Below are 12558 nucleotides of genomic sequence, written 5' to 3'. Positions count from 1 at the left end.
CCAGGCGGCCCAGAGCTCACCCACACTTGCCCCAGCACCCTCCCACACAGAGGAGCAGGGGACAATGGCAGGACAGGCTCAGCACCATTCCCAGCTTGAAGAGCTGCCTGAGTCTGAGCACCACGCAGCCATGCTCCATGGGACAGGGGACTGCTTGTCTCCAGTTGCTTTTCTGATGGGGTGAGACAGCCTGTGTCTTCCTCTTATAGGACGGGGACAAACCTCTGTTATCCCTCGTTCTCTGCACCTCCTTCAAAGCACTGGTTTTTCCCCATCATTGCTAAGACGTTGTCTGGAAAAGCACCTGTCCAGCTTTGCTCAGCAGCGCTGGTGCAAATCTTCCTCCTAGCTTCCTGCCTTGCCCAGGCAAGGGACAAAAGAGGCCACTTGCCCACCAGCATCGGTCCCTGGACCCAAACTGGGTTGTCCTGGCTGCTCCAAGACCTGCAGAGCTGTCACACAGCAGGAGACAGGAGAGCATAGCCAGCTGGTGCAGCTCTGGTACAGCTGCAGGACAGACCCAGGCTCCTGCGGTGGGGTACCTGCCGTGGCACAGGGTCTGGACCACATCACCTTCCTGGCCATGATAAGCAAGTCAAGGCTGGCCCCCAGCGGACCCCACATCCCGAGGGGCAAGGTTCCTGCAGATGGGCAGGTATCACCTCTGGCAGCAGGACAGAGCACAGCGCCAGCACAGGATGATCCAAAAAACAGTGCCCAGACAACCCCCATGGGCAGAGGACAACCTGCCCCCAGGTGGCTCCCCCAGGCAGGTCCTGACCCATGTCCTACACAAGGGGTCTTCCTCCCGCCTGTCCCCCCGCCATGGCGACGTGCGCTGGGCGCTGGAGGGGGGCCCACCGGCGCAGCGGTGCTTCCTGCGGCAGGGAGAGCCAGGAGCCCTGGTTGCTCTCCAAGCGCTCGGGACAGGAGCCTGACACGGCTCCAGGGCCGGCCCTCGCTGGCATCTCCACCGGCTCCTGGGGAGCAGCCAGGTGCTCTCGGTGAAGCGGAGAGCCCCTTGGCGACTCCCCAACTCCACCGGCTACCGGTCAAGGGCTGTTCCTCCCCCAGCTCTCCCCAGGGGCTGCTCCCCAGCCTTCTGGCTACCGTCTTGCTGCCGGCGCGGCTGAACATGAAACACAAGCCTGGCTGGGTAATAGCCAGAGGGAGCAGAGCACGCCAGCCCCGTGCTAAGGAGGAAACTCGTTCCCTTTTTGCTCCTTTCTCAGCCTCAGGGCATCCCTCCTCACCTCTGCTGAGAGTAGCCCCGCTCTCCCTGTAGTCTTCGATCTCAGCATCCTTCTGGAGCAGCAGGGAGGTCAACCCTTGCACCTGGTACTGCAGCGCCAGGCTCATCCGGATCAGGGGCCGCACAAGGTGACGGGACACCTAGGACAGAGGAGGGACACTCTAGGGAAGGTCCAGGAATGCACACAGCTGTCCATTGAATGGTAAAAGCAGGGCAGCCAGCAAGGTCCTAGCAAGACCTGCACTCCAGGTCATGCAGGGCTCCCCAGGGTAACCCCACATTTCACCCAGATCCAGTGGGAAGCGGTCAAAAGATATGAGCTGGGAGAAGGGAGGCAGGATGCTGTGGGACACTTCCTTCCATCCCAGCCTCATCCTTTCACAGCTGGGGGCTGCAGCAGGGGAGAGCTTGGGTGGGAGAGCCCAATGGGGACAGGGTGCAGGGGTGGGCAATGCTCCGCCTGCCATTTGGGGTGCAGCAGGAGGCAGAAAGCCCCCCATGTGCCACCCAGACCCTCCCCACGGCTCTGCACACCCCAAGGCATGTTCCTGTGCAGTTAACAGGCAGAGCTGGGCGAAAAACAAGAAGGACTCAAGGTGTCAAGCTGCAGCTCGAGGAACAGGAGACACTTGCCCAGGGAGGCGAGACCGAAAGCAGGAGGGACCCCAATGTGCAGGACTCGCGCAGGCTGCAGCTCCCCATTGCAGCCCACCGTGCCCGCCCTTAGCTTACGGCACAAGCCCCATGAAGAGCTCTGGCCATGTCCCCTGCCCCCCAGCCAGGCTGGGCTGCCCTGGCCCACCAGGCACATGAAGCAGCCTCCTGCCCATCACTTCCCACAGCCCCTGGGAGGGCATTTTGGATCCCCCCACCCCAGCACATCCCTTGTCTTTGTGGCCAGGCTGAGCCCACAGGTGAGAGAGCAGCAAACCCAGCATCACTCGCAAAGCCTTCTCGCTCCTGCAGCGAGCCCATGGTGGGCTCCATGCTCTGCACACCCCCAGGCACAAGCCAAAGAGGTGATGGCCATCAGCCACCCAAGTGGTCAGATGGCACCATCCGCTGCCAAGCTAGGATGGGGCAAGCAGCCGTTTGCCAGGAGGGCTCCATGCCTGCCTCAAGCCCCTGGCCAGCTGATGAGTAGAGCTTAGCAGGGCAGAGTTGGTCCCCATTCCTACATCCACACCAGCCATGCTCAGCACCCCAACTGCTTCCCACCTTCTGGGTGCCTTGCAGACATCCAGCTACCAGCTGAGAGCTTGGGCTTTCTATCTTCTCAGCTCAGCCTCAGCGCTTCTTGCCCAGGGAGGGACAGCAAGCCCCCAGGGCGAGCCAAGCCAGGACCTCGAGTTTATTTGCCCCCCACTTCAACCTTGAAAGCGAGGACAGACACCCCCACAGCAGCTGGGGAGCCCAGCTCTCCTCCCCCCCATGCCCGGACACAGCCATTCGGTGGGGGGAAAAAGGGACGTACCCCGCAGCAGGACCCGGGCGACCCGGCCGGGGAGGAGGGGGTGGAGGTGTCGGGGATTTAGGGCGATGCCTCCCGCGGCCGCCCGCCGGTAGCGGAGCCGCAGGGCCGGCCGCTGGGCCGGGGCTGCCGCCGAGGCCGTTAGCGGGTACCGGGCGCCCTCTTGTGCGCGCAGGGACGCAGGGCCCCGGGGGGACGGGGACCGGAGGAGGGGACCGGCCCGGGCAGCCCCGGCCCTGCAGCGCCCACCCCGCCTGCCGGGGGGGGATGCGGTGGAGGTGCCACCCCTGGGTGCTCAGCTTGCGATACCGGGCTCTTCCCGGGACCCAAACTGTTGGGCAGCCCGGTGGTAAGAGCAACCCCTTAAAAGCCAGGGAGCCCCCACTTTGATTCCCTTCTGTCGTGACAGACCGGCTGGGGGTCCTTTGGGGGTACCCGCCACCCTGTGCCCCTCTTCACGGTGTGCACCAAAGGAGAACAGCATTGCTCCGCTGTGCCAGCGCACTGGCAGGGCATCGTCCCCAACAGAGCATCTCCCTCCAAGGTGGCAGCATGTGCTGGGCCATCCCTGCCTTGCTGCTGGAGCAAACCAAGGTGCCAAAGCCTCAATGGGAAGAAATGGGGACAGTGAACCTAGGGAGGGGCAGCAGGCAGAGACACCAGCACGACCTGAGACCACCCAGAAGCCTGCAAGCATTAGGAAGCAATCCTTAATTTTGGCCATCCCCCTCCCCAAACTCTCCGCAGCGTTGCTCACCATCTCCACGGGAGCGGGGCAGCAGTGGAAGTCCCAGTAGAAGGGTAGTCCCGAGAGCTCGCTCTTCACGTGCAGGCTGAGGCTGCCGGCAATGTGGTGGCAGGAGAAGGAGGTGGCAGTGTCTGTCTGCCCTGCCAGCAAGCGGCACATCAGTTTGCGCAAGCGGTGCAGGAAGGAGGACACATGGACTGTCAGCCGCTTGTTCAGCTCCTGGGGAAAGGCAAGGTTAGGGGCACAGCAACACCCCAGGGAGCACAGCACTGGGAAAAATGCAGCAGGAACTCCAGCACAGAAGGAGCCAAACTACTTCTGCGTGTCCCAGCGCTGCAAAAAGCCATCCCTGGGCCTCGGCTTCCAGCCCTGCAGTAGGACATTCCCCACCAGTTCTCCCAGGCCAGCCAAACTGGCAAGGCTCCCTTGCTCCACCAGCTCAGGAAGGTCCAGGTGGCAGGCAGGGTGCAATCGTCTCCACTAGTGCATCTGCCCCACATGCCACCGCAAGTGTCACAGGCTGGCCGAGAGGTGTCACAGCTCATCTAACTTGCCAGAGTTGGGGGAATGGCTACTACAGCATGCCCACCCCTCCTTCCACCAGCTGCTCAGCACAGCTGCTCTGTGACAGGGGGACATGGCAAATGGGTGGTACGTTGGGGCCTGGGCACACAGACTAGGGTGAGGGCATGAGGCACAGCCCCATGTGTTTTGGGGCCATGCTGACAGGACATCCCATAGGTATGAAGGTGAAGAGGAGTCTCTCCGTCACTGGTGGGAAGGCAGTCTTGTTTCAAGCTGCTTCTTAGTACACTGGTCCCAGGGAAACCAGCTGCCCATCCAGCCCACAAGTGAAAAGAGTGTGACGGCCTCAGCGTGCAGGCCCAGTGAAGACACTGGGCATGCTAAATACCCTGGCCCACTCTCCCAGGAGGAGGGTGCTCAGCCATCCAAGGTGACAGTGCTTGGGCAGAGCCTCCCAGGGACTTCCCAGGCCAGACGTTTGCACCCAAGCCCTGTCAGACCCAACAGCCATTGTGTCACCAAACAGTTTATGCTGGGACCTCAGCTGCTGCGAGGAGAAAAGGAGATCCCCGGACTTTCCAGACACTCACCTTGGACCTTTGTCCCACGACCTCGACGTCTGCACTCTCGTACCAGACGCTGCTGAGGTCGGAGATCAGCAGGATGTAGCCAGTATCCCTGAAGCACGCTTTGGCAAGAAAAGTGGACTCGCCCAAGCAAACAGAAGCCCAGGGCTGTGTCAGGAGGCTGCTCTCCAGCTCCTCAGAGCCCTCCATCTGCAAGACAGCAATCAGGCCTCAGCCTCAGCCCTCGCCCAGGAAGACCCCAGTCGCTGGGGTGGCCTCACAGGGATCCTCGGTCCCTGCCAGCCCCTCCACAGTGCCAGCCCCACCTCGCAGCCCAGAGGTGAGGATGCTCAGCCAGCTCTGGTCACACACTTGTCCCTGTATGTGCACGCAGCCCTGCTGGGGCGGGCATTTTGGGGAGCTCTGTGCAGGGCAGTTGGTTCCCCAGCTCACAATAACTACCCCAAAATGCACCAGCAGACACGCGGCAGTGTAACTGCTGCCTTCCCCGTGTTATCCGGTGCTTAATAACATTAACACGGTGAGACCTCTACATGCAAATTAACGTTTAAGCTGCCCGGCTTGCAGAAGGATGGGCAGCAGGACACCGCAGCCCTCCTCCTGCTCGGAGATCCCGTCCCTGCGCTCGGCGCGAGCCACACGCCGTCCCCTGCCTGCACAGACGCCGGCAGAGAGAGAACTGCCGCTTCCCGCTCCTCCCTGCCTGCCGAAACACCCGGGGACCCGGCCTCCCCGGGGTCCCCGCAGGACTGGAGCTCTGGGGAGCGGGGGAGTTACCCGAGGGCAAGAGGAGCAGGCGGGCCAAGGGCTGTCGGGGCGAGGGGGCTTTGCAGAGGCGAGCAATGGCAGGCCGGAGGCGAAGGCCAGACTACGGCTCCCAGCATGCTGCTCTCTTCCGTGGCGTGCGAGCTGCCGGGGCACGCTGGGATGCATAGCAGCACACGCCATGGGTCACCGGCACGGGGAAACGGTCACGGCCATTGCTTCCTCACGGCCCTGGGTGCGACTGGTCCTGCTCCCTCGCCTGCTGACGAGGATGGGCACCCACGCTGGTGTGTCCCTCTCGAGCCTCCCCAGTTGTCACAGGAGGTGCCACAGCCACGACACTGTGCAAAACGATGTGATTGAAATGCTTTAACGCTTTGTTTTGTGCTTGCTCCTGTCGTGAAATGTCCTGGTACAAGTGCCCAGCTGGGGACAGCCCGCGGGCTGCGGGCAAGGTACAGCATGGAGAGGCAGCAGCGGCCAAGGGCTCCTGTCCCTTGGTCCTGGCTTTATTCTTCAGCCCCAACAGCCACAAGGTGCCTGTGCAGGCATCTCCTGAGCTTGTGCTTGTCTCCTGCTCAGCTGCTGCATCCTGGAGACCCGCGCTGTAGGTGCCTGTGTCCCCCATGCCCAGGGACTGGGCTCACAGGACACCACAGAGCAGGGCTATGCCAGCCTGGAAGGGGCCATGGACACCACACATCCCCGCAAGCCCTCCAGCCTCCTCCACACTGAGCACAGCTGCGTCCTCCCCCGGGCATTGACCCCCCCTACCCATCACTCTGACCGTGATACCCCACCTGCACCCCATGCATTGAGGCCATCCACCTTGCACTCACAAACTGTCCCCCCTGCACCCATGCACTGCCCCTGAGCCCCCTATTTGCACCCTATTCACACCCCACCACCACCCCTTCTCCTTCCCATGCAGGCTGCAGCTGCCCTCAGGGCAGGGCTGGGGGAAGGTGGTCGTCCCAAAGGGTTTGCATCCCAAGGGGGTGCCAGGGGAGGTGGGAGCCGGCAGGGGCTTTGGGGTGCAGGATCCAGGCAGGGTGCAGGACAGATTGGGTTACATGGCCAGGTTAGGGTGCAGGACCCAGCTGGGCTTTGGTCACAGCTGGAGTGCAGGGGCAGGTTGGGCTGCAGGGGCAGAGTGTTACACCCCAAGCCCACTGGGTGCACAGGGCCCAGCTATGGGGATCACAGGGGGCTGGGGAAAGGGGGGTCATCCTGGGGCACCTGCCCACACGACAGCACCACGTCCCTCCCACCCTGCAGGCACCTTTGGGTGTTTCTGTGCATGAGGGGGATGTGCAGGACCAGGTAGAGGGGACACCCACACCCTGGAGCTGTGGTCCAGCCCAAGCATGTCGCTCCTGTGGGCCAGCTTCCTTGTCCTCCCAGCCCAAGTCCATCCTTCCTTCGAGCTTGTACCTGGGGTCAGCTTGCATCACCCGAGGGCTGCAAAGCCCCAGCCTTTCCTACCCCACTGCTGGGCTTTTTCAGGCCGGTTCAGACTGGTGAAGGCAGCACAGGGCCCTGCTCGCAGACTCTGATCTGCTCCAAACGCTGGAGCCGCGAGCAGGGCTGGTGCAGACTCTGCTGGAGTCAGCGTAACCAGCCAGCAGTAGGAAACCAGTCCAGGCACTGAGCTTAATCACAGGGGTCAAAGGCATTGTTTTCTTGTCCAGAGAACCGCTGCTGGCTGGTTTAGCAGCAAGAGCAACACCTGAGGGACGGTTAAGTTGTGAGCACTCCTGAGATCAACCTGCTGCAGGGGAAAGGGTGGGGGTCACTTATTTGGGGAACTGAGCTGAGCTGCACCCCCAGCCTGGGGCATCCTGGTGTGCCAGAGCCAAGGCATTAGCCTACACCTGGTGCCATGGGCATCAAGGGGCCCTAGGGACAGCTGGGATAAGGCAGTGAGGAGGGGGACAGCCAGCCCTTCCTGAGTATGGTGCTGGCAGGTGGGCAGAGACTGGGGCAACTGCCCTTTGGGGCTGGCCAAAGCACCGAGCTCTTCCCCAGCCACCTCCATGGGGTGATGGTGGGCTTAAGGGGCACCCACAGCCCGAGCTGCAGTGGCACCAGGTGGCCACACCCTCCATGGTCACAGTCCTCAGGGCACCACGGGAGGGTGCCTGGCATCTCCCAGGTAAATCCCGGCTGGAAAGGAAATCCCGGGAAAGGGCAGAGGTGGTTCAAGGTTTTTATAGCTCGCTCCCAAGCAGGGAAATGAGGTTTGTGCTGAGAGTGTAGAAGTGCAGGGTCGCCCCAGTCCATGTGGGCTTCAGAAACGAGGAGCAAAGTGGCTTGCAAGCTGCCTTGGGGGCATAGCCCTGGTCCTCCATGAGGTGTCCCCACACTGTGGGGTCAGGCCTCAGTGTGCCATGTGGACATCTCCATCTCACTTGGCCTCGTGGGTGGCTGCTGCTCCCCTGAGCCAGGTCTGGGGAGCAGTTGTGTCCCTTCCCCTGGGACAGCAGTCCCCTCCTCAGGGGCACGGCTACTCTCCTCCCCTTCCTCCTCCTCTTCCTCGCTCCCCGGGCAGAGGCAGCAGCAGGGGAAGGCTTTGCAGGATGATGGCATCAGCCTCCTCAGTCCAGCAGGGAGCCCATACACCTGGCTGGCTTCATCCCTCTCTCCACAGGGGTGGCGGTGAGACCCTGGCCCAGCTTTCCTCAGCGACAGGTCAGAGAGAAGCCCTCGCTCCTCCAGGGTTCCTGCAACCAGGGCAGGGGGCAGTGAGATGGGGGCAGTGATGTGGGAGCCCCTTCCTCCAGCTGCACCAGCCCAGCCCAGAATAGCACCAGGACCCCAGAGCAGGGCTGCCTGGAGGCAGAGCGGCTGGTTTGGGGATGGTCCCATGGCCAGATCAAGCCCTCAGACCGCCAGCTCATGCAGACATGCTGTAGCATCCCCTCACCTGAGACTGTGTTCTCCATGAAAAATGACAAGAAGCCAGTTAAGAAGACAGGCACCATGAGCAGGGAGAGGAAGAGGAGGTCCAGGGGCACCCAGCCTGCAGGGACAGTGTCAGAATCACCCGGGATGTCCCAGCCCAACAGTAGAAAAGGGGCAGGAGCTGCCACAGCAGGCCCAGGTGTTGGACAGCCACCCCAGCCTCCCAGGACATCGGAGATGTGTGGTCACCATGTCGCAGTGCCTGAGGCTTTGCCTTGCCTGGGTAATGTCCCCACTACCTGTGGCCAGGTGAGCCGAAGCCGCGCCGAGCCACCGTGGCACCAGCAGCGCCATGAACATGGCGAAGCCAACAATGAAGATGTTCCTCCCTGAGTCAATGTCCGCGTACTGGAAGTAGGAGATGCCCGTGCCCACAGCCACAGCGTAGGTGACGCAGAGGACCCCACCTGTGAGGGCAGGAGTCAGGCAGCGCCAGGTAGGCTACGGGCACCGCAGTGCAGGGCAAGGGCAGGGTACCCACCATGAATGGCCAGCGGGATGCGGGTGAGGAGCCCTGCCAGCCTCGGGGACGTGCCCAGCACCACACACACCAGCGCGCTTATTTGCACCGAGAAGCGAGAGCCAGTCTGGCGGAAAGAAGGATGGGAAAATGAGGGTGAGGAGGGTCCCCCCCCAACTCTGTCTCCCCCATAGTGCCATACAGACCGGCCTTCCCCAGCGCTGGCTCAGTGACAGCCTGGGTGCCACAGGTCCCCCACACCTCCTGCTCCGTTGCCTCCCCATCCCTTGTCAACCTTCCTCACCCCACCCCAGGCATACCTGTGTGAAGCCGATGGCACAGGCATTGGCGATGCTGGCAGCCGTGCCCCCCGGGGTGCCCAGCAGCCCTGCCAGGAGGCTGCCCAGCCCTTCCATGCAGAGCCCCCGGTTGCAGGCGTGGGGGGGCAGCCGGGGGGCTCGCAGCAGCCTCCCACACAGCACGTAGCAGCCCACCGAGTTCATGCTGCATCCGATGGCCATGGCGATGCCCACTGCCAGTGCCTGGGGGGTGAGCAGTGGCCACCCCCACTCACCTGCAGCGGAGGGAGAGGGGATGGGTGACAGGGGCCCTGGCCAAAGGTGGATGGCTGCACCCAGCCCTGCCGCCCCCCACCTGCATAGGGGATGCGGAGCCAAGGGGCATGGAAGGTGCTGTTGGCCCAGGACAGCTGTGCCATAGCCAGGTCCAGCGATTCCCAGGGGATGTGGAGGTGGCTGAGGATGGCACAGACGATGCAGACACTAGCAAACGGGAGCAGTACCTGCAAGGCAGCAAGGGGAACCTCATCAGGGGACCCTCCTCCCCTGCTTGTACCAGCCAGCACCCTGTCTGCTGTTCCCCAGACAGCAGGTCCTGGTCCTGTCACCTCTCGACAGCCATGCCACACCTCCCCTTACTGCTGCAAGGAGCATCCCAGACTCTGCTGCTCCAGTACCCTCAAGTGCAGGCCCCCTGCGCTCCCCCAGTGGCACCCACGCCCTGGGAGCTGCACCAGGACTTCTCACCCCTGCCTCTGCTCCCAGCACCCAGCTCTGCTCCAAGGCCACCAGGTCCCACCTAATCCCACACCAAGAAGCCAAGCACAGAGAGAAGCCTGGGCGCAGCAGAGGAGGTACAAGCCACAGTACCGAGAACGTGCGCAGGGTGGGGACAGATGGCTCCATGGAGCCCCTCTGAGCCTGGGGACAGGCGCAGAAGGGCAGGCGGCAGGACCCCAGGTGCTGGGAGAAGGTGACAGCAAGGAGCATGAGCCTAGGAGAGAGAGCACAGGTCACCATGCAACATCACAGCAGGGGGGCCCCAAATATGCGCTGTGCACTGCAGGGATGCCCTGTTCCTGTCCCCATGGCGAAGGGAAGCCGTGCGAGCTGCACACCACCATGGCCCTTGGGCTCACATACAGCAGCGCTATCCCCCAGTTAGTGGAGCAGAAGAAAGCAGCCTCCTTGTATGCGGACAGCCCAATGATGGAGAGGCTGGGGGCCAGGACCATGGGCCCGCAGCGCTGGGCTGCCCACCCAGACACACCAGACACTCCCAGCACCAGCTGAACCAGCCCAGAGACCAGCACAGCTCCAGAGACCTGTGGGAGGAAAGGATGGGACCTGTGGGGCAGGGTACATGGAGAGCAGCCCAACAATCTCCCTTGGCCACATTCCCACCACCCCAGTAGCATCACTTGTTGCCCATCCTCCACTCACCCCAAACCCAGGAGAACACATGCACCCACATGCACCACCGTCCCCACTGCCTTTGCACATTCCCTTAGGTCTCCCCTATTCACGGCAATTTCCAGGAGGGCTGGGAAAGGGACTGGGGGGTGAAGGGATGCAGGTGATAACAGGGGTGCTGGTGGAGCAGGAGGATGGGGACCCCCAGCCCAGGAGCACCCACCTCTCGCAGTGAGGCAGCCCGGCTCCCTGCGACGGTGCAGTGCGGTGCAGGGCATGCACTGGCCACAGCCGTGCCTGGAAGGGAATTTCGGAGGGAGGTGATGCATGTGGATGCTGGCATCCTGGAGCTGGGTCCAAGAACATGCAGCACAGGGGCTGCTTGCTGGAGAAGGGCCAGTGTGCCATCATCCCCATCATGTCCAGGGGAGGCAGCCCCAGGCATGTCACAGACCACAAATCTTGTGGTGTGGCCCCAGACACATTGCAGGTGTGCTCAGGGATGAGGAGGGTGCTGTCACCATCACCGGAGGGGCCAGCAGACAGGACTCCTCATCCCTACCCCGTGCACCTTATCACCGCCGTTCCCCTGGCACCGGCATGGCCCTGACCCCATAGGACGCAGGCTCCAGGGCTGTGCTCACCGTTCCTGTCCATGCTGGCACTGAGGGAGAGGTGGGAGCCCAGGACCATGGCAGGGACCAAGTACTCGAAGGATGGGATTTGAACCAGCGGCAGCCTGGGGAAGGGGAAAGCAAGGGCACATTAGGGAGGAAAGAGCGGACAGGGTTGCTCCCAAAGCTTTGGCTGCTGGAGGAGTGAGATATAGGAAGCGGAGGAGGTGGGAACCCCAAAGCGGCAGGAAGGCACCCCATATCCCAACTATGCCCTAGCACATCCCAAGTGGCAGCACGTGGGGTGTCCGTGGAGGTCAGGGGCTTTGCCACAGCACACATCCAGCCCCTGTGTGGGACATGGGCAGCACAGGCACCGGGTGGCCCGGAGGAGCTGCGTATGATGCGGGAGCAAGGAGCCCTTCCCACCTCCAGCAAAGCCTGTCCTCCCCCAGCCTAGGGGGGTGGGCAGAGACATGCCCTGCTGTTGTGTCACCCCCCTTCCAGTGATGGCTGCATCCCTTTCGTCCCCCTTGCTCACCGGCTCCCCAGGGTGGTCTGCAGCACTGTGGAGATGCCGCAGGCAAAGAGGCTGCGTGCCAGCAGCTCGCTGGTGGCCTGGGGCAGCTCCTCAGGCAGGGTGGGCAGCAGTAGGAGGTGGAAGATGCAGAGCAAAGAGGTCTGCACGGCCAGGTGCTGTGCGGGGAAGAGATGGGGCGGTCACGACTGCAGCCTCCTGTGCCCAGCACCCCTGGGTGGACGCGTGCTCACCGACAACCCCCGGGTGGCACCCACAACTGCCCACTTCCCTCCCAGCACACCCTGGCCAGAGCCCCAAGCACCCTTTGCCTGGCAGGATGCGGTCTCTGCCATCTGCAGGGATTCCAGCCCTCTCCCCATCACCCCATCTCTCTGGATGGCTCATCGTGGTCCTCCCTTACCTGAAGGGCAAAGCAACAGCTCAGCATCCAGGAGCACATCTTCCATGGGAAGCAGGATGCGAGCGCAGGGCTCCTGGCACCAGGCACTCCACGGTGGCCCCCATTCATGCTGCTGCCTCCCCGCACTGCTCCCAGTTTACGGTGCGGAGGGGGTGGGCAGGCTCCCACTCCCACAAAGGGCTCCTCACAGCCCTCACACGGCTGAACTTCCACCTTCTGCAGGAGCTGCCCCAGGGTTAGCCATTAACTTGAGTTGGTGAGTAACCTGCCCTTGTGGCCAGGAATGCAACCTGGGTTGTCACCGCAAGGGCCAGGTGACAAGCCACTCATGGCCAGGACACCAGATGCTGTTACAGTGCCAACTGCCCACAGTCCAGGTCTCATCTCTGCCTCTTGTACACCAGGCAGGGACAGAGTAGCACAAACGCCCCTTCCTTCATGTGCTTGGAGCATCTCCACCAAGAGCATCCTCTAGCTCCAGTGTGCCCTGCCCCTGCTTGTTCCTCTCCAGCAGAACAC

At 62.7% G+C, this 12558-nt stretch overlaps 2 protein-coding genes across 3 annotated transcripts in view; both read right to left on the bottom strand.

Moving 5' to 3' along the window:
• Positions 1–5496, bottom strand: part of NHEJ1 (non-homologous end joining factor 1) — a 45119-nt gene extending 39623 nt beyond the window's left edge. The window contains exons 1-4 of one of the 2 annotated variants that reach the window (XM_074594506.1): positions 5361–5496; positions 4587–4772; positions 3481–3690; positions 1254–1392 (exon numbers count right to left, since the gene is read on the bottom strand). In XM_074594506.1, the coding sequence (XP_074450607.1) occupies positions 1254–1392; positions 3481–3690; positions 4587–4772 (535 nt within the window). In that variant the 5' untranslated portion in view covers positions 5361–5496. Of the gene's footprint in view, positions 1–1253; positions 1393–3480; positions 3691–4586; positions 4773–4888; positions 5239–5360 lie in introns of those variants that run through there. The other variant, XM_074594507.1, reaches the window with a different exon arrangement.
• Positions 5497–7543: 2047 nt separating this feature from the next.
• Positions 7544–12414, bottom strand: SLC23A3 (solute carrier family 23 member 3). Its single transcript, XM_074594704.1, has 12 exons — positions 12040–12414; positions 11640–11794; positions 11129–11223; positions 10708–10781; positions 10215–10396; positions 9942–10065; positions 9427–9574; positions 9093–9346; positions 8794–8899; positions 8552–8719; positions 8275–8370; positions 7544–8071 (listed from the first exon to the last, which is right to left on the bottom strand). The coding sequence occupies exons 1-12, from the start codon at positions 12145–12147 to the stop codon at positions 7722–7724; spliced, it is 1860 nt and encodes a 619-aa protein (XP_074450805.1). The 5' UTR covers positions 12148–12414; the 3' UTR covers positions 7544–7721.
• Between the last annotated feature and the right edge of the window lie 144 nt (positions 12415–12558).

Source organism: Larus michahellis, chromosome 7 (genome assembly GCF_964199755.1).
Source record: "Larus michahellis chromosome 7, bLarMic1.1, whole genome shotgun sequence".
NCBI classification, from domain to species: Eukaryota; Metazoa; Chordata; class Aves; order Charadriiformes; family Laridae; genus Larus; species Larus michahellis.
This window is presented reverse-complemented; position numbering and strand designations above follow the sequence as displayed.